Source organism: Bremia lactucae, linkage group LG5 (genome assembly GCF_004359215.1).
Source record: "Bremia lactucae strain SF5 linkage group LG5, whole genome shotgun sequence".
NCBI classification, from domain to species: Eukaryota; Oomycota; class Peronosporomycetes; order Peronosporales; family Peronosporaceae; genus Bremia; species Bremia lactucae.
In genome coordinates, this window is record NC_090614.1 from 1,984,138 (window position 1) to 2,011,409 (window position 27,272).

The 27,272-nt window shown below is 46.1% G+C and overlaps 10 protein-coding genes across 10 annotated transcripts; 3 read left to right on the forward strand and 7 right to left on the reverse strand.

Annotated features, from left to right (window-relative positions):
- Window positions 1–3,759: 3,759 nt before the first annotated feature.
- On the forward strand, window positions 3,760–9,177 carry CCR75_002187 (uncharacterized protein). The gene is made up of 7 exons (XM_067960286.1): window positions 3,760–3,856; window positions 3,929–4,918; window positions 4,985–5,208; window positions 5,288–6,181; window positions 6,249–7,157; window positions 7,219–8,696; window positions 8,767–9,177. The coding sequence occupies exons 1-5, from the start codon at window positions 3,779–3,781 to the stop codon at window positions 6,487–6,489; spliced, it is 2,427 nt and encodes an 808-aa protein (XP_067821236.1). The 5' UTR covers window positions 3,760–3,778; the 3' UTR covers window positions 6,490–7,157; window positions 7,219–8,696; window positions 8,767–9,177.
- CCR75_002186 (uncharacterized protein) lies at window positions 8,113–9,194 on the reverse strand (the record flags this gene model as incomplete). Its single annotated transcript, XM_067960285.1, has 3 exons — window positions 8,113–8,532; window positions 8,600–8,702; window positions 8,764–9,194. 3 exons carry the CDS (start codon window positions 9,192–9,194, stop codon window positions 8,113–8,115), a joined length of 954 nt encoding a protein of 317 aa, XP_067821235.1.
- A 153-nt stretch (window positions 9,195–9,347) lies between these two features.
- CCR75_002185 (uncharacterized protein) lies at window positions 9,348–10,893 on the reverse strand. Its single transcript, XM_067960284.1, has 2 exons — window positions 9,713–10,893; window positions 9,348–9,557 (listed from the first exon to the last, which is right to left on the reverse strand). Exons 1-2 carry the CDS (start codon window positions 10,491–10,493, stop codon window positions 9,484–9,486), a joined length of 855 nt encoding a protein of 284 aa, XP_067821234.1. The 5' UTR covers window positions 10,494–10,893; the 3' UTR covers window positions 9,348–9,483.
- A 142-nt stretch (window positions 10,894–11,035) lies between these two features.
- On the reverse strand, window positions 11,036–11,591 carry CCR75_002184 (uncharacterized protein; the record flags this gene model as incomplete). Its single annotated transcript, XM_067960283.1, has 3 exons — window positions 11,526–11,591; window positions 11,283–11,369; window positions 11,036–11,091 (listed from the first exon to the last, which is right to left on the reverse strand). The coding sequence occupies exons 1-3, from the start codon at window positions 11,545–11,547 to the stop codon at window positions 11,036–11,038; spliced, it is 165 nt and encodes a 54-aa protein (XP_067821233.1). The 5' UTR covers window positions 11,548–11,591.
- Window positions 11,592–11,599: 8 nt separating this feature from the next.
- On the forward strand, window positions 11,600–11,870 carry CCR75_002183 (uncharacterized protein; the record flags this gene model as incomplete). The annotated part of the gene is made up of 2 exons (XM_067960282.1): window positions 11,600–11,767; window positions 11,805–11,870. 2 exons carry the CDS (start codon window positions 11,600–11,602, stop codon window positions 11,868–11,870), a joined length of 234 nt encoding a protein of 77 aa, XP_067821240.1.
- Window positions 11,871–12,937: 1,067 nt separating this feature from the next.
- On the forward strand, window positions 12,938–13,924 carry CCR75_002182 (uncharacterized protein; the record flags this gene model as incomplete). The annotated part of the gene is made up of 1 exon (XM_067960281.1): window positions 12,938–13,924. One exon carries the CDS (start codon window positions 12,938–12,940, stop codon window positions 13,922–13,924), a length of 987 nt encoding a protein of 328 aa, XP_067821239.1.
- Window positions 13,925–15,303: 1,379 nt separating this feature from the next.
- On the reverse strand, window positions 15,304–15,862 carry CCR75_002181 (uncharacterized protein; the record flags this gene model as incomplete). The annotated part of the gene is made up of 2 exons (XM_067960280.1): window positions 15,304–15,418; window positions 15,561–15,862. The coding sequence occupies 2 exons, from the start codon at window positions 15,860–15,862 to the stop codon at window positions 15,304–15,306; spliced, it is 417 nt and encodes a 138-aa protein (XP_067821238.1).
- Window positions 15,863–17,141: 1,279 nt separating this feature from the next.
- Window positions 17,142–19,106, reverse strand: CCR75_002180 (uncharacterized protein; the record flags this gene model as incomplete). The annotated part of the gene is made up of 1 exon (XM_067960279.1): window positions 17,142–19,106. One exon carries the CDS (start codon window positions 19,104–19,106, stop codon window positions 17,142–17,144), a length of 1,965 nt encoding a protein of 654 aa, XP_067821237.1.
- A 340-nt stretch (window positions 19,107–19,446) lies between these two features.
- Window positions 19,447–20,564, reverse strand: CCR75_002179 (uncharacterized protein; the record flags this gene model as incomplete). Its single annotated transcript, XM_067960278.1, has 2 exons — window positions 19,447–20,069; window positions 20,135–20,564. 2 exons carry the CDS (start codon window positions 20,562–20,564, stop codon window positions 19,447–19,449), a joined length of 1,053 nt encoding a protein of 350 aa, XP_067821027.1.
- A 779-nt stretch (window positions 20,565–21,343) lies between these two features.
- Window positions 21,344–22,837, reverse strand: CCR75_002178 (uncharacterized protein; the record flags this gene model as incomplete). The annotated part of the gene is made up of 1 exon (XM_067960277.1): window positions 21,344–22,837. One exon carries the CDS (start codon window positions 22,835–22,837, stop codon window positions 21,344–21,346), a length of 1,494 nt encoding a protein of 497 aa, XP_067821028.1.
- Between the last annotated feature and the right edge of the window lie 4,435 nt (window positions 22,838–27,272).

A 27,272-nucleotide genomic window follows, 5' to 3' on the forward strand; every position in this document is an offset into this window, starting at 1 on the left:
CTAAATGAAATTACATTTGCTCTTCCATGTTTGTCTGCGTTCCGTTTCTGACGGTTCACTGCGTTAGCAATGGATAATTGACTCTCGAGCCAGCAGAAATTCCTCTGCTGACTCATTTATTTTGTCTTTTCCAGTGGACTTTGTGCGCACTGCCATGAGATCTTTCTCATCTTCGATGTCGATTGCTTCGACATCGACATCAATCACTATGCGTGATGAGGATGAGCAAGAAATGGTTTTGGTCGTGCGAGTCCACCCCCCCTTCAACTAGAGGATTCCTCTTAATGGGTGGGTATGCGTGAATGGCGTTAACCATTCAAGAAGAACGGTGCATGCGTTGTAGACGCATGCACCGGATTGTTGATAGCGAATTCGACAATCGGTAAAAACTCGCTTCAATTCGGATACAATTGGACGTAATCTCGAAGTATCTCTTCGAGGACGCGATTTTACGTGTTCTGTCTGACCATCTGTCTCTGATCAGAAGTTGACATAGTCAGCCGTGTTCCGAGCGATCGGAACACGGATTGCCAAGAGCTCCGCCGTAAACCGTGGATCTCATCCGAGAACAGTTCGCGGGGTAGACCGTGGAGTTTTAACACCATGCCGTTATAGACACGGGGACAGCCCAGAGCCGTGATCGACTCTGGGACTGCAACAAAATGTACCATCTTGCTGAATCTGTTTACAAAATTAACTTTTCCATTAATTTTGTGATCTTCTTTGGGAAATCCGAAGACGAAGTCCATAGATACGGACTGCCAACATTCTGCCGGAAGTGGTAGAGGTTGGAGAGGTGGACGGGATGAAGAAATAGGCTTCACTCGTTGACATATCTCGGAGGAACGAATGTACTTGCGCACGAGCTGGTACTGTCGGGGCCAGTAAAAGTCGCGACTTACTGTGAGATAAGTTTTCTTACGTCCACGATGCCCGCTTGTTGGTGCATAGTGACACTCATGCATGGTGCATAAGCGCAAATATTGTGAGTTGGGACGGCGGCACGTGGAGTGTCGCCGGCAGCGGCTGTGTAATGGAATAAGCCGTTGCGTGTTGTGCATCATCATATGGCGATCGATATAAAGCCGGAAAATCCGTGAAAGATTAATCGGATGGATTCACCAGATGATCCATAAACGCAGAAGGTCCTTATTTTCTGCGTAGGCTTTCTTTTTGTCATCAAACAAGGTTGATGACGGATCACTTGAAATGAGTGTTGCAGCAGTGAGATTATTTTCACTGTTGGAATGCGCAGCCCGCTCGAAATCGGGTCAGCGTGATAACGTATCAACGATGACTTCAAGGCGTCCTGGTTTATATTCTACGGAGAAATTATTGTCAGCAAAGAAGGATAGCCACCTCGCCATTCTTTTCGAGAGTTGTGGGCTATTTGCGGCCGTGCATAATGACGCTTGGTCCGTATATACGATGAACGGTCTATGTTCGAGGAGATGGACCCTAAACTTAGCCAGTGCATATTTCATGGCATGTCATGCACTGGGTAATTGCGTTCAGCTGATTGCAGCTGACGCGATTGGTAACAGACGACGCGCTCCGCGCGGTCTGTATCGTATTGCATTAACGCACAGCCGATTGCGAAATCGCTGGCGTCACAGACCACATGTAATGGTCTGTCTTGATCTGCAATCGCCAAGATGGGCAATTGCATCAAGCTTAGCTTGATACCTTCAAAAGAACGCTGACAATCAGCGTTCCATAACCATTCCTCGTCTTTTTCAAGAGGCGAGAGAGATGAACTGTCATCTCGGCATAATTGCGTGAGTTCTTGTTTAAGAACGCAGCTAGCCTAAGGAACTTTCAAAATTCCTTGACATCGACTAGAACTGACCAGTCAGTAATTGCCTTGATCTTTTCGGGATCAGGGCGCACGCCATGTTTTTTGACGATGACCCACAGAGTGCTATTACGCTTCCAGCGAATAGTACTATTAAGTACTGCTACCCTACCTAAGAATGCAATTTCTGCCCTACCTGGAGGTACTACGAAGTTGTTGCCGCGTTTCATTGGGCCCTTTACGGTGGTAGAAGAGGTTGGAGACCTTAATTATAGGCTCACCCTTTCCCGGCATATGAAGACGAACCCCGTATGTTACTTGGATCGTCTGAAACGGTATGTAGACCCAAATGAGGTCACATACTCCCATCCGTCTAAGGAGACCGATGGTGACGCCGACTGTGAGTCGAGCGTTGTTAGGGTGAGGGAGACGCAGAAGGCGAAAAACTATCAGCCGACGACTCCTCCCACCACGACAAGGACTTGGAGAGCGAGGGGCATCACGCGAGTAACGAGGATTCCTCAGCATTATCCTCTCAAAAAGGTCCAAGCGAGTCTTCAGGCGTTCATAACCCTGACGAGCCTTCGCTCGGACATCACAAAGATCCGAGGTCAGTAGCAAGTGTTGACCCTTGAGATCCTCAATACGTCGTCTTAACGCCTGTGATTGAAGGGACGAAGGTAAGGTAGCCGCGAGTAGTTGGGCGCGATCGCAACTCCTATCGGGCGCCGCCTGCACTAATGGATGCGTGTGGGAATCAGCGCTTCCTTGTTGGAAGGTTGCTTGCCCACCGCTCCGTGAGGCAAGGGTATCAGATCCTCGTCCAATAAAAAGGTTATTCGAAGAGTTCTAACTCACGGGAACCGATCGATACCCTACGTATTGACGTGCCTGACTTGGAGGCTGCCTATGAAGAGGAACACCAGCTGAGGCCTCTTCGCTAGTCTCAAATGGACTAGCAGAAGTACCGTTGTGAGAAGAAATAGGGGTACAGTACCGCCCCCACAATTTCTTTCACACGCAAGCAGTCGTAATTAATTCGCTGCGACCGCTGTTTCATCGCATCGGAATGCAGATGAATGCGGCGCAAAGATTTCGCCTCGTATTGGTCGGGCGTTTCATTTGAACGCAACACGACCGGGATCGGGAAAATACGCCAAAGCGTTTTTCCCTGAACCCTCCATGATTTAAAGACGCCATAATAATTATGTGCGTCTGCAAGAGCGCGCTCTAGGAGCGACGCTCTTGGCACATTTAAACGAGCCATTTAGATGGAGGGGACATCGGTGATATGCCACCCGGCACATAGCCATGTTCTGAACGACTGGCTTGTGACACCGACTAAGCACGTTCACGCGTCGTCGGCGGAGCGTTAGGCTCAGAATGCTCTATGTCAGAAACATTATGGATAATGGTCTGAGCATAAGGCGTTGTGGTTTTACCCAATGAAGAAGCGGCTGCGCTTTTATTGGCAGCGCTCTCATTAACTGTCGCTGCGCTATCCAGCGTGTGTGTCTAAGTAGAGCGTGGCCGCTTTACGACGTGCCCGCCTACACAGTATCAGTAGCCTTTTTTGTGTAAAAAAGAAGATTTGGCGAAAAACAATTTACCTTTGCCTCGAGGTGGTTGAATCCATCGCTTCATATCCGCATCGCTTTTTTAGAATGGATTTTATTGTGCTTTGATTAAAAGGCTTTGGTCGATTAAATATTTGCTTTGCCCAAGCGCAAAGCGCAAAGAGCAGCTTCAGTCAAGCGTGGCAACTCATCGCTTTTCTTTGTTCGTGAGGTTTTGAGAGGTAACTTGCTTTGAGAGTATTTTTCGAGGGGGGTTGGGAAGTTATTTTTGTTGTGTTTTCTCAGCATCTTCAAATTGCTTTGTGAAAGTGAATAGAATGTCATACTTATTATACCTCACTTTTATGACCACCAATTTTAATCGTAGGGGACACTTGAGATTTGCGCGCGCGGATCGGGAGACGCCATGGAGTTGCATCAAGACGCGCTGGACGAGGCATTTCGACGCCATAAGCAATACTTTCAAGAATTCCTCGAGAACGACGTGCGTAAGCTACTAATATTCGGGTTTTCCATGCTGTGGCAGTGACGTATTGACTGTGTTTGCTAAATGTAGGGAGGATATGGTAATTACTCGGACAAATTGCGCAATATGATGCATCAAAAAAGCACACGATTGATCGTGGATCTAAATGATCTTCGTGAGTACGACAGCTCGTTTACCGATCCCGCGGTTGGCAGCCATGTAAATCTCGTTAGCCGTTTGCTGCGGCATCCTGCCGAGTTCGTGCCGCCATTTGAAGAGGCCATTCAAGAACGAGTGTTTAATTTAGATAGTCTCTACGGCAGCAAAGAGACCGAATCTATAAAAGATCTTCGCTTCCACGTGGGGTTTGAGGGCGATTTTGGTCACCATAATGTCAATCCCCGGGGCCTTTTAGCATCGTACTTAACACAACTCGTGTGTGTCCATGGCATTGTCACCAAGTGCTCTGCCGTGCGGCCAAAAGTCGTGCGGTCGGTTCATTATTGTAAACAAACCAACGCGATTCTCTCGAGAGAATACAGGGACACGACGTCGATTGCAGGTGCTCCGACGTCCAGTGTCTACCCTACGAAAGACGAAAATGGCAATTTACTCGAGACTGAGTATGGACTGTGCCAGTATAAAGACTATCAGATATTAAGTATGCAGGAAACGCCCGAGACAGCACCGTTAGGACAGCTACCACGCTCTTGCGAAGTGATTGTGGAAAATGATATTGTAGACAAGTGCAAGCCAGGGGATCGTGTTCGAGTGATTGGGATGTATCGGCCGCTCGGGGGAAATAGCACGGCATCGTCTACGGCGGTGTTTCGGACTGTCCTGTTGGCAAATAATATTCAGCTTATGGGAAAAGAAGTAAATGGGATCGTCATGACGTCAAGCGATCTTGTAAATGTACGTGAATTTGCGAAACGCGACGATGCGTTTGATATGCTGGCACGGTCCATTGCTCCATCGATTTACGGCCACGCGGAGATCAAGCAGGCGCTTTTGTTGCAGCTGCTTAGTGGAGTGGAGAAGAATCTTGAAAATGGGACGCATTTACGTGGGGATGTGAATGTGAGTCTTAGCTCTTGGAACGATAGAGATGATAGAGTTAAGAGATTGATACCACTTATTGTGTAGATTTTGATGGTGGGGGATCCATCGACTGCTAAGTCTCAATTGCTGCGATTTGTTCGAACAATTGCACCTCTGGCGGTGAATACGACTGGACGGGGATCGTCTGGTGTTGGTCTAACGGCTGCGGTGACCATTGATCCTGATACTAAAGAGCGTCGATTGGAAGCTGGTGCCATGGTGCTAGCTGACCGCGGGATTGTATGCATTGATGAGTTCGACAAGATGAGGTACGAAATATTAGCGTGCTTGATGCTGTTGATGATGCTTGAGTGCAGTGATGAAGCTGATGTGACGTTATCTTTTTAGTGAAGCAGATCGCGTGGCGATTCACGAAGTCATGGAGCAGCAGACAGTGACAATTGCCAAAGCAGGCATCCACGCAACATTGAATGCTCGTTGCAGTGTTTTAGCCGCTGCGAATCCTGTGTATGGTCAATACAACAAGAACAAGAAACCACAAGAGAATATTGGGCTCCCAGACTCGCTCTTGTCCCGTTTTGATTTGTTATTTGTAGTGCTTGATCGTCTCGACCGTGGTGCGGACCGAAATATTTCGGATCACGTGCTGCGTATGCACCGATATACGTGTCCAGGGCAAGAAGGAGTGCCTTTATCCTTTGACGTGTGCTCAACCGATCACATGGCTCTGCTGACTGAAGCAGCGGGAGATCAATTGGACGAGACCAAAAAGTCGATATTTCAAAAATTTGACCCGCTATTGCATGGCGGGTACCAGTCGTTGTCGTATGCTGGCAATGGCATCCTTACGCTCGATTTTCTGAAGAAGTACATTTATTACGCAAAGACACGGTATCAACCCGTGCTAACGGATAACGCAATTGAATTAATCGCCGAAGGGTATGCAGAGCTCCGATCGCAGCAGAATGCACGGACGTTGCCCGTAACGGCACGTAGTCTCGAGACGCTCATCCGTCTCGCATCCGCACACGCCAAGGCTCGTTTAAGCAAGACGATTGAAGCCGTTGATGCAGAGAAGGCCATGGCTCTTGTGAGCTTTGCATTGTATCACGACGCGTCCGAGCCACACGCGACTAACGATGTAGTATCACAAGTAGAGGTGACGGCCGAGTTGCCAGAGATAAGCACTCAGAAGGCCATGGTCGAGCTGGCGATCGATGTGCCTGTTTCTCCAAAAAAATCTGTTGAAATGTCACGGAAACGAGACCGCGGATCATGGAGGTAGGATTTTGTTTTTATTGCTGGATTGTCAAAGCTAAGTTATCGTTTTGTATTAATAATGTCATAGCTCGGCGACGCTTGCCGATGATGTCTTGAGGATACTCTCTGACATGGGTACAAACGGAAATCTTGACGATGAAAACGACAGCATCAAACTGACGGAAATTCTAGCGCGACTGAACGTCAGCCGGTCGAAAGGCGATAATGTCCCACTTACTGAGCTAGAAAAGGTTTTAGTGGAGCTGGAGGAGCAGAACAAGGTCATGTACATCCAAGACGGAGGTGATCCGATGGTGATGCTTATCTAGGTACTGCTCGCGTAAAATTAGGTTGATAATTTGAACCGATAATTAGGACTAATTTAATCAATTAGTGCTTATTATGGTCTACTCCTGAAACTGTGTCGTCTTGCTGGTTATACTTGATGAGCGTCGTCTCGATGTACTCGTCCATGTTTTGATAAGGTGCAAAATGGCTCCATGGATTCGCCTCTACGTTTTTAATTGACTTGAACGTCGTTGTTTGCTGTAAAGGTTCTTCCGTAGCTCCTCCCCTTTCGACCTTTTTAATGGACCTCGACACCTTCGTACAGAGACGTCTAAACAACATTATAGAGTGTAGCCAAGTGCGAGGATTATTTCGCGAAAAAACGTGGGAGATCTTTCACGTAATTCTACGTTTATAACGAAAAAGTATCTTTAGTAAAATGGTTTTAACTTTTAAAGATGCTTTCTATTGCACTTCGTCGTACCAGGAGCCACAGTCTCTCCGGCCGTCGCGTGCTATGCTCGGCTCCAAAAGACCGCACAACCAGTCTTTCAATACCGCTTGGTGTAGGAGTGGCCACAGGCACGACATTAGACTCACATGGGTTCGCTCGTCTTGTACCGATGTAACCTTGCAACTTTGTGTAGGTGGCGTGGCAGGAGTGATATCGGCGCTGACAGGCGTGGGGGGAGGCATTATTCTAATACCTGTAGGTAAATTATTTAATGGGCGCCAAAGAAAAAGCCTTTTTAACTAATTTTTCCGTTCAGGCGATGGCGAAATTCACCTCCTTACCCCAGCAAGCGATTAATGGCACATCAATAGGTGCAGTTGCAATTGCTGCTTCTGTGGGCGCGTATAATTACCTCGAGTCCGGAGCATGCAATGTTCCGTTGGCACTTACCACCACAATCCCAGCAATCATCGCAGCAAAGTACGGCGTCCGTACAGCTCACCGTCTTTCAAGCAAAATTTTGTCGTTTGTCGTGGGTTCAGCCATGCTCTTATGCTCACCATTGATTTTTTTGAAAAATTCTTCATATTTGCCAAAATGGAGCGATCGTCACGATCCGTTGGATCTCCAGTTTTACGTATTGCAACAAAAGGATCTCGAGGCAATACCTCAATCAAATCATGATAAGCTAAAGCACGCGACGATTGCAGCCAAGTCTGCAGCCGTATCAAATAGCTACATTGAGCAAGTAAAAAGCAATTATGCACAATTTGCAATCGTAAATGTCAAGTATGTGGCAGCAGGCATAGCAGCGGGATATATCTCGGGACTCTGTGGATTAGGAGGTGGGATACTCATCACATCGTACCTCACAGCAGCCAGTGATATGCCACAATCCACGATCATTGGCACTTCGCTTCTATCCATCGTCCCAACCGCAGCATCATCGACAGTATTTAATTTACGAGCCAAGTCGATTCATCTCCCTACTGCAATTCGCATTGGAAGCTCGCTAGCAGCTGGAGTGTACATTACGTCCAAGTACATTACTCACGAAATGCCGGAAGACCTGTTGCGTGGCATTTTGAGCTCAACACTAGGGGCTGCGGCCCTAGTGATGATTTGCCGTGCCCTGTAACCTTTGTATTATTAGATAGGTACCCTTAAAACGGGCATTTCCTATAAAGTGGGTACAATTATGACGGTCAATTTATTTTTTTATTGTCTTTCTCTCATATACGGGCGCCAAGGTAATTAAATTGACGCCAAAAATTTCCACATAATCTACGGTCGGAATACCCCAGCTCGTGGTCATTTGGACAAACACACGTCGCAAGAGGATTCCCGACTGACCGTTAATTGTCGTCAATGCCAAAATATTGCCGTGCTTGTCAAGACGCAAAATACAGTCGCGGTCGCGCAACGACGCAATCATGGCCATGTATTCACCAGGTGCATCGGATGGTCTAGTCGTCACACCGTACGCCGTATTCCGCTCAATCATGTTGAGATCTTCTCGCGGATTGCCATCTTTTTCGTACATGATCCAATACACTTGAATCGGTGTCGTTGCATCGAGCGACTTGCCGTCCGATGACTTGCATCCTGCGTAGACCACCGTGTTGGAATTCTACGAAATTCGCAGACAATAGCGTTAACAATTTGAAATCATCGGTAGTCGAAATATGAGTACGTACGGTGCTTCGTTGGATAATAAAGGCTACATTCGGTTCCTCTTTGGCCACAATTTTTAAATGTTGGTCCATTGGCAATGCTGTCCTGGTATAAGCACTGGCATGGCTACTCAGTCAGTCTTTACGATTTTTTTGTTGATTCAAAATAAATCATAGGATAGTAGCACCTGATTTGCTTTGTTTGCGGCTTTTTCTGACTCGTTGGAGATTGTACGACCTCATCGCTACTTTCCTTGCTTTCGCGAGTATCTGTAACCTCGTGTTTATTCTCGGCTGAGACGATTCCAGACGAACTTCGAAGCGGTCTCGTCGTCTTGACCTTATTTGTAGTCTTTTTCTTCTTCTTGCTTAGAAGAATGAGCTTCTGCTTCTCGGTAATTAAGGCATCAACACTCGCCAATTCTTTCTCAACTGCTTTGCGTCGCGCCTCGAGCTCTTTGACCTCATCTTCTAACAGTGACGTCATGTCGTGCTGTTCACGCTTGAGAGCCGCCTCAAGTGCCTTAATTTTACTCTCGCGCTCATCTAACTCGCTCTGCAGCGCGCTCACCACAAAGTGTGCCTGTTCTGCCGTCTCATTTCCCCAAAACCAACTCATGCGTAATTACTCTCTCGAATATCATATTTTGGTCATGTCACTAAAACAAGAATAAATAATTTGAGATTTTCAAAAACTCCACAACCAACATCTTAAAAATCGTGACCCAAACAACTTCGGCGTCCATTCACTGCATATGATATGATATGCGTACAAGTATGTGAATTCCATTACGATCAACACAAAAAAATGCGTGAAGGTATTATAGATTAGGTCTATACATTGGCACAAGTACTATCTTCTATAAAAGCTCTTTTTTGATTATGTGTAAAGATATGTCTTTTTCCCACTATCGAAACTTTCGAGATTCAAAATTTCGAAAATGGGAAACAGCGCGGTCGTCCGAGGCCTTGTCATTGCGAGCTAAAAAGCGCAACAAGCACACATGAGCACAGCAACAAACAGAATAACAAATTCACTACCTTGATGAGATCCTCGTGTCCGTTGCTCATCTGACAAACAATACACTTAATAAAACCGAATGGCCAACACAAATCTCCTCTTTTTCACACCCGTACCTTTGTTTGAATTCTTCAATTCCGTCACAAAATCAGCTCTGTGTCGATTAAAATCAACACTAAAATTTCCTGGAACGAAGGATTTCGCAAGTCCTCCGATCGCATCCAACTTCGCTTCAGGTTTCAATTGATTTGCTTCCAACGCTCTTTGAGTCGCCGTTTCCGTCTTTTTTGCATACGAAGCAGGTAGCTCTACCTCAGCAATACCCGCATTTCCCATTAGCATGCCACCCTCTGCCGCTTCATCATTATAATTCATGCTGCTCTGCGATGATAAATCAGGCTTTAAGTATTCCGGCAGCTCAAATAATTTATCTTCTGCCGTTTTGAGATCCATAACTCGCTCGCTCGCGTCGTCATTTAAAATGCCTTTTGACAGTTTTTTTTCCCGCAGCCTCTCTTCGATAAACTTGTTCATGCGCTTCTCGTGCTGGTCCTTTTCGGTCGTGGTACTCTGACCCGTGAATTGTCCGTCGAGCAACGTCAGTAGTTTTTGATTGGTTGATTTGTCCACATTTGGATCAAGTAACCCATACTGAGTCGCTTCGGCGGATACCGTGGCCTTCTTGAGTAATCCCGTCGCTGGTTTGGGTCCGTGCTCTTCCCTCAGTACCTGGTCACGCAGTCGCTGGTCCTCGCGTAACTCTTCAATAGAGCGCTGGAGATGCTCCTCGTCATCAGATTCTCCATTTATCGTAGTTTTGGGGTCGCCCCAAGTCCGACGAGACCGCTTACAGCCACACCTTGATTGCTTCACCTTTTTTTTAAAGCTCACCTCCATGTCTGCGATCGATTTTCTTAAAATTACACGGTTTCCCTAAAAGACCAGCGATGACTTGATTGGTTAGAAAGCCTATTTTAAAATTGCACCTAAGCGAATTGCAAGCTTAGGGTTCGGGTCGGTAGGAGCAAAAAGAAGTTCTAGCATGTGCATCAGCTCAAAGCCGTCAGCGAGCGCTGCGGATACCGTGCGCTCGTTGGGCCGACTCTTGAACCGTGAGATCAACATTTTCGCAACAGCACTCGGAGCCCGATCATTCATCGACTTTTTTAACGACGCTTCGACGCGATCTTCTCCATAAAGTAGTATCAGTCGATCTAAAAAGTTGGAACCACCAAAGCTCTTATCCGCAGCAACGTACTTGTAAAACAAATTTAATTTACCGCTGCCGAAAGCCTCGTCCATATCTTTTATGTCGAGCCTTAACCAAAGTGCTTTGGGCTTCAATTGCTGATGTTTCCACATTCTCAGTAAAGCAGTCTGTAAATCCAAGACCGTGCGCTGCGCATAGTGATACAAATTTGCCTTTGTTAGCTCAATGATCAAAGCATTTCACCGCCCAATTTGCGCGTCAAGATTTTTAACAGCATCTCATCACCTACAATATTAGAATAAAAAAACCTTTGCAGGGCCTGAACCTTATGAGCCCAATAGCTTCATACAAAGGATAACGAATATCCAAAAGGTCAACAACGTCATCCGCAGTATATATATCCTTCCAGGCTTTAAGCTGCAGTCTTTAAAAGAATTCCACGAAATCGATCTGATACACATTTGCAAGCGCCTTACGAAGCGGTTTATCTTGAAACTGTTCAGTGAGTTTTGCTAGCAATATCGCATCCACGCTGGGGCATTCTCCATCCCATTCTGCTCCTTCTGCATGTACATTGAAATCATGAAAAAAATTCCGCTTTCGAAAGCTTCGGATGCGTCAACAATTTGCACGTGTTTCCATAGCCCATCCAGACCCACGTTTTCTTTTTCCACATTGTAGGTAAATCACTTCGCAAAGTCTTTATATTTCAAAATTACCGACTAGTTGAGCCTTTGTCATTTGCGTAATTAAATGACCGTCGCCTTTAATTTTCTCCTCAACACCTGCACCAATGGCTCCGTTTTGGATTAAGCTTATTGAATTGTTCCAAAGCGTTGATCTTTCCCATTTCAATAGCTGCGTTCAAATCCTCATCACATTTCAGCGCATCGTAGAGCTGCTCGGTCGACCGCTTCGACTTTCTCCAATAATGCTGTTGATTCTCTTTCAGTCGCTCCATGTACGCAGTTTTTTGCCAGCTTTTTTTTGCTTGATAGATAGCGCTACCACCAAATCTTCGCCGTATTTTGTTGATAGATCTTTGTACAGCTCCGATTTTTTAAACTTAGTATTCTTAATAATAATTTCGATCGTCTGCTTCAGCTGAACGCTGTTCGAATGGTCTGTCAGCTGCTGCCTCATCGTCAACAGGCCAGAGTCCACTTGTGAAGGATGCACATGCTGATCGATCATGTTCCTCGCACCATTCGACCAAAAAGGGTTCGTTCAACTTTCGTCGCTGTCGAATGTTGTGTTGTGAGCTTTAGATTGCTTTCTGATCGAGTGAACATCCACAATGGCATGGACATTTTTCACTTTATTGGCCGTTTCCATTCTGAGTTTAGTTGAGGCTGAGGCACTGGAAGCGATCGAAATAAGAGCAGGCAAGATAGCGAACGGCATGACAATGTCTCGCATTGTAAACTCGTAACGGTTTTTAAAAAAAAATAATGCATAAAAGCGAATTGTAAAAACCACCCGCTTGCGTAATGTATACATCTGTTTGTTTTACGGCAGCGATGTTGCAAACGTGGCACAGAATTGACAAATAGCCACGATGGCGACAAGATTGCCGATTCGAGGAAAAGATGGTCCTTTTTACTGTAATGTATACTTTTTCAAGTCTAAGGCGTTTCGAAAATGGCTGTTCTAATGACTAGATTGGCCAAACGTCGATCCGACACATTCTAGTCGTGTAAGCGCGATGCAATGCGGCGATTATAAAAATCCCGCTATATTATACGAGCTAAAAGGACCGCTCTTACAAAAGCATGTCGGCTCGACAAGCAAGTGATACATGCCCAGAGCTGGTCACTCTTCGCTGTAGTAAAACCCACACCGATAAATTGGTCGAGATGAAACTTTCTCGTCTGGCTATAGCCACTGAGCTCTGCACGGTACTGTCCTTCAATTCCTTTTAGTCTCGCAAGAAATTAATTCTGACAATTCGTTTTCGAGCGCACTGGGTATCAAATACACTCGACGTGTTAAATTCATTATTACCGTCAATACAATATGACAAGCCTGGTCGGTCTCCCCACATTTTACATGCAGTTCATTACAAACCCTCGACACTTTCGACGAAGTCCGAGCACCCACGCATTAAGCACGAGCCACAGTCGTGAAAAGCATGGCGCCTACCATGTCCGCCGCATCTTCGCGCACGCCGTGGCAAGCGCCAGACCGCTGCAGCAATGTGTACGAAGCCGAGGTGCCGACCATGATGGACGAGAGTCTCATGCTCCGTCCAAGCCTCTTGGCCTTCCGTCCGTCCCGAGTCGTACGAATGTCGCAACAACAGCACCAGAACATCGTATACAAGGCGCAATTGCTCCGTCGGCACGACGAATGTCCGTCTGAAACAAGTGGCTACGATAGTAGCGACACGGAAAACTCCGATGCCGAATATCATGCCCCAAAGCGCGATACTACTATCGTAGAAGACGACGAAGAGAACGAACGTCTTCGGAAACGTGGGTACCGCTTGGACCGCGCGGAATCGGCTATTGCAATCATGGCGTTGCCTGCGTGTGGCCCAATTCCACTCCTCGAGCGCATGGACAGTGAAGACGAGCATAATGACGTTGACACGATCATTTGTGACCCGACAAAACTTCCACGAACGCTTCTAGTGGACGAGAATAACTTCACAATTTCGCGAGAGACCGTAATGGTGCGTGCGGCGACCGTGCCACGTGGTGGCGTGATTAAAGCGGGCTTGCTATTCAAGCAGGGCTTTGGACTGCGATCAGGGGGCTGGAAGGTTCGATACGTGGTGCTCACGAGTGCCAAGATGACGTTTTTTCGGGAAGAACACGGCCGAAAACGTGGAGAAATTGACTTGGCCAAGTGCACGGCCAAGAGCATTGAAATTATGCCACGGGATTCGGTGTTTGATGGATCGCAAGCGACCATGTGGCGAGTGGCGATTCGTGGCAAAAAGGGCCGCGTCTTGCTCAGTGCGTATACTGAGAGCGAGATGAAAGAGTGGCTAAGGTGTTTACATGTGGCGATCGCGTCGCAGAACTTTGGCCGTTTTACGGATTTTGCGAAACCCAGTGGTCCGTTTGTATCGGAAAAGAGTGGTCGATTGCTTAGATCGTCGGGGGTTATGTAGATATTGGGAAACAAGCTAGGATGAAACGAGAGCTGTCGTCGCTGTAATTTATGGAAACGTGGGAGCGGTGCAGTCGAATTGGTGCGACTTTAGATCTGGAATCTTTGGATTGGAAGTGAGCAGGAACAAGCTTTTTTTGTATAAAGGATTTAGCCGAAACTTCTTAATCGGAAAGCCTACAAGCACGAGGCACGAGGATCTTTGGTTTGATTCAGGTAGCAAAGCTGTAGATAGCGTAATATTGAACTCTATAGACGTAGTTTTGCAAGTGTTTCGTGCGACACTGGGAGCAGATTTTGAGCCTTCGTTAAAATTTGAATATGCTTTCCGAAGGGGTAGACCCTTCGTTGGTGCCAAAATATTGTCGCATCGACCCAAAAGACGATAAAGAATCATTCCGGCAAGCATTTGGCTGATCAGGCCGGTTTCTACGCTTTGTGGCAGACGACAACGGTACGTCTAGTAGACCGCGCTATAATTGAGGCTCTGAAGTGGAGGTAGATGGTGCCGAAAGACGTCGATAATCATGGAAAATTATACGATTTACATTTGTACTCGAAATGACGAATGTTGACGCTCGCCCTTTCACTAAGTTTCACTAGGGTGAAGCTAAAAATATTGCCGAGCGGTCGAATCTCCATCAAGAGATTCCGAAAGGTTGGGCAATATTAAACTCTGATCCTCTGGCACTTTTCGCCGCATTAAAAAAAAAATGATGCAAATGGTCCGAGAAGTCTGCCGGGAAAAGGTCACTTTGGACGATAGAATGCTCATTTTGAGTGTAGTGATTGATAACAAAAGTGTCAAAATTAAGTAAGGTCCATTTAGGCCCATTCAAAAGATTTTTTGCGCAGGAACGAATGGCTAAGGTGGACATTTGGTAATGCGTTATAATCACGAGAGGTTTGAAAAATGATAGAGCCCGGAATTGCTGTGACGGTGGACTAATAAGTGCAACTTTTTTATAATACGATAACTTCTCTCTATTTGCAGAACCGGTGAAGCAACTCGTATCTTTAGTGCTTTAGCCACCTTATTCAAAGCTTCGACAAGGCTTCATAACAGTCGGTGCTCGTTTTCCTTAGAGTTTGATAGCTGCTTGACTTACTAAATTATCATGCAGCCTTCAAATTTCAATAAAGCAACTACTTGAATATTTGAATGATCGAGTTGATTCATACGTTAGAAATTATTGCAGTAGCAATCTTAAGCCTCCAACTTAACTGCGAAGTACCCGTAGCGTACAAGCGTCCTCCCATGCTATTCAGTTGAAATCTCCGGTCGTTATTTCGGCTTTCCAAGTCGCAGGATCTAATTATAGTCTCCCTTGACGCACCACCTTGACAAAACATATATAAAAAAGCTGCAATAACACCTGTCTAAAATTCAATCAGCACTGGACCATGAGCAGTAGCAGCCTCGGCCACTGCGGCCATTACATTAACGACCACTGCGGCGAATACCCCCACGACCAGCTCGATGCCATCAATACTTCTAAATCTGTCTTACTTGATCAAATTCAGCAGTTGATTATCAGCTTGTTACTGCATGACATACGTCACAAATTGACGTGCCATGAAACGGAGCCGAGTCCGAGCTTTCAACGCGCTTTCCCTAACGTAAGCACTAAATTCACCGCGTCTGCGCTTGATGCTTTGATAGCACAAGAGCTTGAAAAAAAGCTTGCGATCGTGCTGCTCGAGCTTGCGGAAGAACAGCAAAATCTCCGTATAGCAGCGACAGCAGGGAAGGCGCTGCTCGAGGAGCTTCAGAGTGCTCGCGACGAGATTGATACATTGCAAAGGGAATTAGAATGTACGCAAGACGACCGTGATCGAGCAATCCGACAGGCCGTACGGCTTCAAGACGTTGCGGCACGATATGAAAAGACTTGTCTATTTGACGACGAGCCGAGGGAAGACGGTAGAATACGACCATTAGACTCAAAGCTTTTCAGCAGCTTCGGTGGAATATATGCATGTCAACGCTGTCAGTCTCAAGAGGTTGAGAGGGTGCAACAGGGACATCGTTTAGACGAAAGCCGGCGCTATTGTATGGAGCTAGAAGTGACCCATGAACGTGACCAGCAACGCGAGCGAGAATTGACAGACCACGTTGCATTATTGCGTCAACGCTTTCAAGAGCAGATTGTCGAGACATTTCATGTAAAAGAGCATCTTGAAAGTGTCATCATGGAGCTGCAAGCGCAAACCTACGAGATCGAATGCGTTCAAGCTGAACGCGACTCGTTTCGCGATACGATACGGCGTCTTAAAGCCGAAAAGGAAGAGCTACGGAAGCAAGTGACAAAGCAAGACGAGCGGATTCAGCAATCGGAAAAGGCTAGCGCACGAGTCGCCACACAGCTGCAAGTGGCTACGAATCGAGCACAGGCCGAGAGCAGGCGCGTGAGTGAGCTGCTGCAGCTCATTGAAACGCACCTTGAAAGTGCTAAAGAGCGATGCACTTGTACTGAATCTGGTAACGCAAGTGAGACGCAAGAACGCGAGTTAAGAGCAATGGAGCAATTGCTTCAGGATGCCATACATCAAGTGACGGCGTTACGACGGCAGAATCAGTTACTACGACGTCAAAAGTCGATGAAAATGGACTCAAGTACCGCGAGCACACAGATTATAAGGCAAGAGACAGAGAGCATGGCGCTAACGGCGTTTGATGTATTGGCTCATGGGCCTACTGGTAGTGTTAAAGGGGACATTACAGTGCATAGAATTGCTACGTGTGAGAGCAACAGGAAGCGAGCGAGTCAACATTTAATACAAAGACGTGAACGAGTCTGTGGGTTCGTGATAAAAGACATCTCGATGACGTCGCGACTTTACTTGGGGTTACCACTCATTGCGTGCGCCATGGCGGCAACAGCAGCAGGTCTGCGCATTCGGCGGTAATGCAGCCTTGCAACCACTCATGGTTATGTGTTCGAAACGCAGATTGCTAACACTTTGTGGGGCGTACACGTGGTTTACCGTACCGGACCGTTGCTAACGTGCGTCTTCTTCGCAATTCATGCAACGTTCGTCGAAGTGTCACTATCACCTTTCGTCCCGCAGTGGGAACGGAAGGCTGCTTTGAATCAAGTCGTCGCGCGACTGTCAGTCTATCGTCTTTATGCTCCTCTTCTGAGAACGTCTCATGGTCCGAGGATGTGCACTCAAGGCGAGCAATTAAGCCGTGCTTGGTTTCTTCGATATTATCATCAAGTTGACAGCGTCGTGCTTGCTGACGTCGAATTGGTCCTCTCAGTATCGTCGTTTTTGGATGTTTTTTCTTCATACTCTTCATCCTCGTGTTTCTCCGACAAAACAACGTAATTGTTCTCTTTTGTGCGCTTGCGTTTCCGTGGCAAAGCTATCCGTTTGGTCGAAAGCGCATCACCCGCAAGCACTTGCAACACGAGGCGTTGAGCTCGAAACACGGCGCGCATGTCGCCTGTAAACACACAGACTCGACTTTCTTGGTCGTACGGCGCTAGAAAATGCGTATGAGCTTTTGAGGTATTGACAATTTCACGAACGAGTTGACCACGTTTGTCAAGCATCAAGCTTGCGATCCGGTACGGCAAAACAGCTTTAATTGTCACGTTGTCACCTGTTTCTCCAGTTGTCCAAGGCATTCGCGTCTTATGACGCTGCAAAATCGACTGATGCTCTCGCAGCTTTGCACGTAGGACTCGCTGAGCGTGTTCCATTTGCTTTAAAGTCCCTTGTACGTGCAAAAGACGATTGACGCTTCCTAATGGTAAGTCCTCGAGCGAAGGAATCTGCACACGTGCCCCAGTACGTTCCGTAACGCTTTGGATCGTAGCCCCTCGTAGACCAATGACGCATCCAGCGAAAGCTTCGGGGATAGCAAAATACTGTCCCAGTCGTTTGCTAGCTGGACGTCCACCAGCTTTGCTTTGAATCGCGTGAACCGCGGCTGCTATCGCGGCGTTGGATCCACTGATTTGAATTTCACGCTCGGATGTGCCCGGCGTGCTGTCATGGAGATGAATAACTGCGCCTGTATCGCGGCGGATAGCGGTAAGGATTCGACCTCGTTGTCCCATGATTTTTCCCACGTTTTGGTGCTCGAGAAACCAGCTTAAGGGACCTGAATTTCCCACTTTTGCCGTTTTAGTTAACAAGACTGCGTGGCTCCTGGTTGGTAGAGTCACTGGACGTGTTGTATTGGATAGATCCGTATAATTCGCGTCCCCTTTGCTTGCTCGATACGCTCGAATTGACGCAATCACGAGCCGTTGTGCGAGACAAATGCCTTTTGCTTTGCCACAAATTCGAAGCACACGATCATCTTTAAAAGGCGAAGCGGAAGGTTCACGAATGGATAAGGAACACTGCGATTGGTGACCGATACTTTGAATGGGTTCACCACGACACTCGAGGAGTGCAGAAGTAGCATTGGCTGGCATTAAAATATGCAGCGTATGTTGAAAGTCGCCATGGAGCTCCGCGTCGTCGTATTCGTTGAAGGTCAAATCTTTTAGTTTCAAAAGAGTCGCTGAAGCTGTAGAAGACTGGATGTGTTTCCTGTTTTGAGACTTTTTGTCTTTTTCAGGAGCTTTGAGACTTGAATTCTCATCAAGTGCTGGAAGCTGTTGCGACTTTGAGCTTTGTAGTTTATCATCCGTTGTTTCAGCAGCGCAAGGACGTTTAGCCGTAGATTGGTTCGTATCAGTAGTAGCTCTAGTCATGTAGCTGTCGCTGCTTTGCCTGACATTCGGATGAATCTCTTCCGAGTCACTTTCTAAACATATCGAGGTTTCACTTTCAGTGTCAAGTAGAAACGTTTTAGGCACATCTATGACGTCAAAAGACTCGGTGTTCTCTTGTATAAACGTAGGATGTGAGCTTTGTTCGCTTGGCGGTAACGCTGGAGGATCATTAAAAGGCGTAGGGGATACAGAGGATACTTCGTGGCTGTTCTTATCAGGTGTAAGTGGCTCGTGAGGGTATAGAGCACTTAGATTATCCATTTTTATCATAGTCCATGGTTCACTTTTGAGTGGCGAGAGCTTCGTGTCCATCGTTGCATGAGTACTTTCAAGGGCTTCGTTGCAGTGTCTCGGCTCGAGATTGCTATTGACTCGCAAACGGTCGAGCAAGGCAAAGAGTTTCGTCTTGTGGTCAGTATCGTCGGTATTAATGTTAAACGACGCCATGGAATGGGACAAATGAGTTCACGAGTTGAATGGTTCTCTTGCTTATGCGAAGTTGTTCCTGTGAAATATGCAGGATTGTATTCTTCGGTACAGTGTGCCACTTTGGCATCAACAACACCATTTAAAAATTATTGAGTACTTCTGAATGGGAAAAGATATAAGGAGATAGCGACCAAAACAGAGAATTGGTACATCGGCATGTACCTAACGGATATTCTAGCTGATAGTACCTAAATATTTGAACACGTAATTGGTACTTTTCATTTAATACATTTGAGAAGTTATGGAAGCTCCGATAATTTCAAACTAAATCATGACTTTCATTTAGTACCGAGTTACACTAAACGCTTATCTGCAGTACCTCGGACAAGCAAATGTCAAGCAAGTAGGCCGTGAGTCCCCAAATGACGTGCGGACCACCCGTGAAGACTGGTGTGGCGTTGCTATGACGTACCCAATTAGACTCATTCGTCAAATCGCAAAGTGATACGGTGAAGAGCGACTCGACCTCATCTTGGTTAATGGCTACCGTGCGATCGCGCATTTCCCCAATAAATCCTACAATGGGCGTCACCGCAATTCCTGTGATCGAAGTGACGCTAGACCAGTCGCAGCGTAACACACCAAGGACATCGGTGCCCTCTGGTGCTAGTCCGACCTCCTCATTCATCTCACGTAAGCAAGTGCCTTCGATACACGAGTCGTTCGAGTCGACCATGCCTCCAGGAAAACACACCTCGCCTTTATGCTTGCCAACTGTACGCGAACGCAATGTAAAAAGCACCGATGGCTTGCCCTCAAATGTGCACAGTGGAATGACAACAGCCGCTCGAGCCGAGTGAGCTTTCGTGAGTTGTCGTGGAAGTCGACTCAATCGTTTGCGAATGCGCTCAAGGTGACGCTTGCTTAGTGCGTTCGCAAGCGACGTTTGCCGTTGAGAGTCCCTATCGTGCTGCGCAAAGTCTGCAGCAATTGGTTACTACTTGTATCCTTTGTGTCAATCCATGCAATTAAAAGTATACACGTACCGTGATAAGGCTTGAGAACCGCTTTTAATTCGTCTAATTTGCCTTCACTTAACAGATCGGCGCACTGCCATAGAGTGTATTCTCGATCCTGAAATGCGGCTGCAAGTGCCGGCGCCGTATAATTGTTCACCAAGAAACTAGCATCCATCCTTGGCTTTTCAAACTCGCGGGAGAAAGATCTTGTTTCATTATCAAGTAGCACGTTTGCGTGATTTCTATGGGTTGTCGTTTTAGACGCGACATTCACTTCATTGGGTGCTCCACGCTGACTGCTACTGTGATACGAAGTTTTCTGGTGGTTGGTGCTTGCGTGTCTACTTACTTTTACACGAATCGAAAGAAGCTGCGGCTCCATGCATGTTGCATTTGCAGATGTACGACAGCGCACTTTTGTGGGGCAGATGTGCGTTGGAATTGCAAGTCGACGCATGGTTTTTATTTGGCAGTAAGCAATCCGTTAAAACAAATTCGAACGGCGGTTTTTACGACCAATGCCTGCGTTGCGAAGAATTGTGGGCATTTTGCTAACGCTTGGGGGTTATGTGCACAACTCTAATTGTCCTTCATTTTTGAGGTCTAGACACAAACCTGACCTTTCAAGCTGTCCTTCCTATTCTCTCGAGATGGCGATGTTGTGTTTCCATGGCTGGCTCTCTTTGCAAAACATGATAGTGGTGAGGCACATCCAATACAAGCGCATGACCTCACCACAACATCACCCATACTTTAATCCTCTTAAAGCACGATTTCGAAAATTTTCTCCTTTAAAGCCTGTTCCTTGCTTCATGCACTTAATATGTAGACAGAAATAAAATTTGTGACCTAAACTTTCATGGAAATGTTCTTCTGAGAAATGTAGAAGTGCAAGGCTGATAAGCAAGGGCGTTTAAGGAGCTAACAGCAACATGTATCCCGACTAGCTTTAATTATAGACGAAACGATGGATGCACTCTTGCAGATCATGAAGATGAAGGTGAAAAGAGCGGTTTATAACCTGGTGCAGTCAATCGTACACCCGATCGTCTGATCACAAATGATTCGAATTTATTCAAATCTGCAATTTAGATGAGAAACAAGGTCTCAACTTATGACAAATGAGCTACAGGTGCAATCTGTCGCTAGAAAGGTTGGCCATACTCATGATAGAAGCTGCGAAACATTTTGAAAGAGCAGTTGCCATCGTCTCAGTGATATTCGGTACATGAATCCTTAGACCGTGACCTTTTCGACCTGAAGAGTCATAACAGAGGCGGCTGGAAAATTCACGGCAATGGACTTATCCGTAAGAGATAGCGTGCTTTCCTCGTAGAGCGCACCTTTGCCACTAGTTTCAGTCGTCCACGCTTTGATGGGACCTCCTACGGCTGCAAAGCTTGCAAGGTCAAATGTAATCGTCTGAGCAGCTTCCATGTTGACCGTCACAATCACCAGCACCTCTTTGTCCGAGTCATATCCTATTACAGTCTTTGGATCGTCCGAAACAAGAATCTTCATTCCAGGGCGAATGTGGCGGGAGTACTGCGCCATGACATAGTATTTGGGATTAGCCTCTCCAATCCAATTGTCGCCCGGATTGGACTGAATGAGGCCCCAGCCACCACTGTCTAGCGCCTGCCAGTATACAATTCCTGATACGCCCATCTCGTTAATATCAAGACCAATCGTCTCGGCCATTGTGAGGCCCGTGCCATCCTCCTCGCCTAACTCTGAGTTCCACAAATCCATACCTAGTTGGCTGATGGGTTCATTCAATCCATGACGGTCAGGACCACGATAAGCTTTCAATCCCTCGTAACCGTGAGTGTTCCATTTTTCAACCGTATCCACGGCATTTGGATTGGCTGACAAGCTTTTCAGATTTTCAAGAGCTCGAGTCGGCGAATTTTCGTCTGCTGCAGCAATTGCGACATCTTGAAGGTCCATCGCATCAAGCTGCTTACGAAGAAGTGGAAGAATCGCTTGTTGTGCTTCGAAGGAGAAATGGCAGCCTTCCTGTCCTCCTGGGAACTGCCACCACGTCTCGCTGGGTTCATTGAATAATTCGACGTAATTCATTTCAATACCCCAATCAGTCCTTGCCTTCTTCACTACCGAGGCAAGGTACAACGCGAACGCCTCATGGTTCTCTGTCTTGAGATTGTCCACCGTACCATCGTCTCCACCGGCCGTCGCAAGATTTTTATTCATCCACCATGGGGGTGAATTTGAAAAAGCTTCGATTTGGTCAACTCCTCGATCAACGGCAAGTTTCATCATCGCTCGCTGCTTCGAATCGGCTTCCCAATTCCAAATTGGTGACGACAATTCGTTCTTCTCCAAGCCGACCATAAAGCTCTCCATAAACTTGAAATCCGGCATTTTGCTTGACATCTTCATGGCAACATCCGTGCCGCTGACGTTAACGACACCTTTGCTCGATCCTCCAACGTTGTAACGGGCGATGTTGAAGCCAAGACCTGGAATTTCTCCGGTAGCTCCTTCCAGGGTTACAGATGGCTTAAGAGTAAACAGAGCGTCAGCGACATCTGCTCGCTCGCCAAAAACATTGGCCCACCAGCAAAGCGACGTGCCATAGCCTTGCCACGTGTTCTCATTTGGCGAAGCAGCAGCCTTGACAGTATAGTCAGCGGCCACCAATGAGTCGTGGCTAGATAGAAGAGCACAGGCAAGTGCGGATGCGACGAAAGAGTGACGCGAATGCATTAAGCTTAGTTTCCGACAAAACCTTTCACTCGCTTTTGACGGAGAAGTAGAAAGAAGAATGAAGAGCTATATTGATTGGAATTTAGGAGTTGATCATGGGGAGGGTTATCATGGGATTGGAGTGGAGATCATGGAAAAGAGAATCGATGGAATGCTGATGCTACGTTTTTGATATTACACCGAAAACTCGAATATTTTTCTAATTAGCAACATTGGTGCCCCCCGTGTTTTATTATTGACATTTCTGCATCTCGTCGAATCGGGACATTGCATGTTCTAAGGATATGTCACAAGGCGACGTGCGAGGGCACGAGAAAGCAACGTTCCGCTTTGTGTTATGAGACAAGTATGCTGAATACGAATAATCCTGCGCGATTTAACAAAGAGATTACGCAAACATTGCGAAGTCTTTTGCAGGGATATAGCCACACCAATTATCTACCTCTGTATTAATGAGTAGCGTGATGGTAGCAACTTGTTGATAACAAGAATATATATTGAGAAGCCTTTATGCAGGCCTTACCAACTACAGTAGCTCAAAAGGGGTGTGTCAAAGTCCAAAAGGGGGTCTAAAGACGACTCTAAAGGAATAACTGTTAATTTTGCGATATAGTGGAATAATGCAAATATTTTTATGCTGTCATTTTGATCTGGTGTCTTAACTCAATAAAACGGGGTGGCAATACCAAAAGAAAAAGAAGTTTCACGATCGTCTATTAACATGTTAACATGAGCAGATGTCTAAAAAGTCCTGAGCCAGGATACAAGCGCAGGGGTAGGTGGCTTGTCGTGGCTGATGTCCCGTGAAGGCGGGTGTGTAACGGGGCACTGCGACTTGTACTGTTTCAGTACAAGTCCACTTCACTCTGCTTCAGATGTGAGTGGTGCCTCTCGTTAGGTGACGTACACTGTACGTATAGAGGAAGACTTCTCTTAAGACAAGTTAACTTAAAAGGGTAAAATGAAAACTGTATTGATATAGTTAAGTGTCTTGTTAATCTATCTTTGTAAATGTTGACTTGACTATAAACTAATACTAAACATGTTAATGAATTCTTATCTATCTTATCTCGCAACTCTCTCTTTGATTACTTCCGCAGCTGATTAGTCTGCGGAATAAATAGACATAATGGTCTATACCTACTTATGGATAAGAATTCAGGACATAACTATATAAAATAATATCCTTCAAATATTATCCACCTTTTAGATAATATATTAATTAACAACCTTTAAGTGTTAATTTCATGTAACGATACACCCCGTTACAGGGTGCCCTTGCAGGTCTTGACAAGGTAATTCAATACATGCGAGGAGACGCGCTCCGTTGACTGCAGTAATCGCTGACTAATGTTCGCGTAGAGCGATCGTCTTCAGCTGCCGCAGTCCGCTTTCTCAAAATGCTGACGCACTCTCGACTGTGGATGGGAGCTGTCCACGGAATGCCGCCTCATTGCGCTCTACCCAGAGAACCCAGAGATTCACTTGGCAGACAGAGCACAGAACGAACTAGATGTGTAACGGGGCACTACGACTTGTACTGCTTCAGTACAAGTCCACTTTGCACTGCTTCAGTTGCTAGTGGTGCATTACGTTATTTTACGTACACTAGCACGTGCAGAGGAAGACTTCTCTTTATGGTAACTAGCTTGAAGAGGGTAAATTAAAAAGTGTATTAATATAATTAGGTATCTCTCTTTCTATCTTGTAAATGCTAACTTAATTATAATCTAATACTAAACATGCAATTGAATTCTTATCTTTATCTTATCTGTAACTCTCTCTTTGATTACTCCTACAGCTGATAAGTCTGCGGATAAATAGATATAATGGTCTATACCTATTTATGGATAAGAATTCTGAACATTACTATATAAAGTAATATCCTCCAAATATTATCTACCTTTTAGATAATATATTGATTAACAACCTTTAAGTGTTAATTTCATGTAACGATACACCCCGTTACAAGATGCGTCGAAATTCGGCCTCCGCGGCCTTGTGATCGTCCTGAAAATGATGGAACAGAAGCTCACGTAGACGATGAGGTAGTGATGGAGCCCAACGATGGGCACAGTGTCTAAAATGAGCGGTGACCTCAACTTCTTCCGCCCGTTGATCCAGTCCAATGCCGATTTAATAGGCCTGAACATGCTTTCGCTCTGGAACAATCATAGAATATATGTGTAGCGGTCTCTTTGCATCCATGGCAGAGCTGGGCTTTCTGCAGCTATGATCAACGGAACGACCGGCGTTATATATATTCATCTGGTTGGTAGCTATACGATAGCAAGTCCACCCTTGATACTCTGTGAGACTGTTCGCGTGATTCCAAACTTGAGTATGGCTTTGATGCGCTACGGCCGCAAGCCATAGGTCTTTCTGCGTCTATCCTTCGAAGCGAGTCAACCATTTATGTAGTGCTAAACGGAGCAGACTCTTATAACATTAAAACGCATCCCGTTGAACCGCTGTCCATATTTGTTTATTATCGAAGTTGGAGGCAATAACAGGTCTGTGATGCCTAGTCTCCGACACACTCCAAGGAAATCGATAGAGAGACGGATGAGCAAGAAAAAAACAATCGCTGTGATATTTTACGTCGCCAGTATGCGTACTCGCTCTCGGAAGTACACCGAAAGGTCGGCATAACTCCTTGCAGAAACCAGTGGAGTCCGTCCTCCCCCTGAAGCAACTTGATTGGGGGTGCTACTGATGTAACTCGGTCCTGGCATGTACCCATCTCCAAGGTGTCATTAATTCGAGCCCACTGATATAGTCACCTTAAAAGGTGGGTGCCGTAAAGTCAGCCCTGTACCATATAACCCCGCCCCAATCGCAATCGCTGGTGATGCGATTAAAATCATGGTCGCCCACCCCCCCATAGTTTAGAATGCAAATGACTCGGGAAATCTTCGCAAAGAGATGGAATCGTGAAGGCAAACTCTCGAGGCCCTGTGCGTAGAACGTTGAGGTCCCGAATCTGGCACGGCGAGACCCTGGCGAATTGTGTATGCTACAAAGGCTTGCCTTGGGTATCTAGTACCCAAGGGTGTCGTGCCAATTAAAATGACTACAGAAGCTAATAAGCCCCCGAGTCCTGGGTTCCTGGTCAGCTTGAGCGTCTACAAAACAATCATGGTAAGACAAAACCCGCTCCTGTCCTTCTTACCGGCTGCTGGCCCCATCCAAAAGGATTGCATAGTTCTCCGCCATCCTGACGCGCAATGATATTCACTGATCAGGAGAAAGAGCGACGAGGCCTACCAAGTCCTTCACTACATTATCCCGCACGGGCCGCCCCACTGACGCACCCTCAGTAGCACCAAAGAATTACAACTCCGAACCTAGTGCACATACTGAGGGATAGCTCGAAACGTCCAACTTCTTCAGGCCAAAAAGTACTTGACCGGCTTCTGCATGAGCCATTTAAGCGCACGCTTTGGATCTGTGTTTTGATGGCTGTAACGGGGTGTATCGTTACATGAAATTAACACTTAAAGGTTGTTAACTAATATATTATCTAAAAGGTAGATAATATTTGGAGGATATTACGTTATATAGTAATGTTCAGAATTCTTATCCATAAATAGGTATAGACCATTATATCTATTTATTTCGCAGACTAATCGGCTGTAGAGATAAGCAAATAGAGATACAGATAAGATAAAGATAAGAATTCAATTACATGTTTAGTATTGGATTATACTTAAGTAAGCATTTACAAGATAGAAAGAGAGACACTTAATTTTATTAATACAGTTTTCATTTTACCCTCTTTAACCTAGTTACCTTAAAGAGAAGTCTTCCTCTGCACATACTAGTGTACGTGGAAAACGTTAGGCACCACTCGCAACTGAAGCAGTACAAGTCGTAGCGCCCCGTTACACCTGTTAGCACTTTGTAGTCCGTCCAAGAACCACATTTCCACATCTAACATGGACATGTTAGATGATAGTGGGAATACGCATCACGTTTCCCGTGAACGCTACTCCCTTTTAAATGATATAATAAGGAGTGCGGTCGAACGACTGAGTTCGACCGTAGGAAATGATGGTATCTTGGCAATGCTGTCCAATTTGGACAGATTTTTACTCCATTCAGCCATCACCAAGTTCATACAACATGAACTTGACGAGATGAAGGAAAAAGTAGCCTTGCTGAATCAGCAATGCTCTCAACAGGCAGAACTGTTGACATACAACAGGTACAGACCCCTGTACTTTGGATGACGCAAACGCGTCGCCCCGAAACTTTAAAGATTGACATCTCTAAGTGTAAGGGAGTCGAAGAAGACTCCCTCTTGAGATGGCTTGTCGAGTTGGACGATGCCATAAGGGCACGCCACATCGTGGCGAGCAAATGCAGGTCGCATTCGCTCAATCAAATTTTGCAGGTCGTGCCAAAACTTGGGTATTAAGCCTTAAGTTGCGCG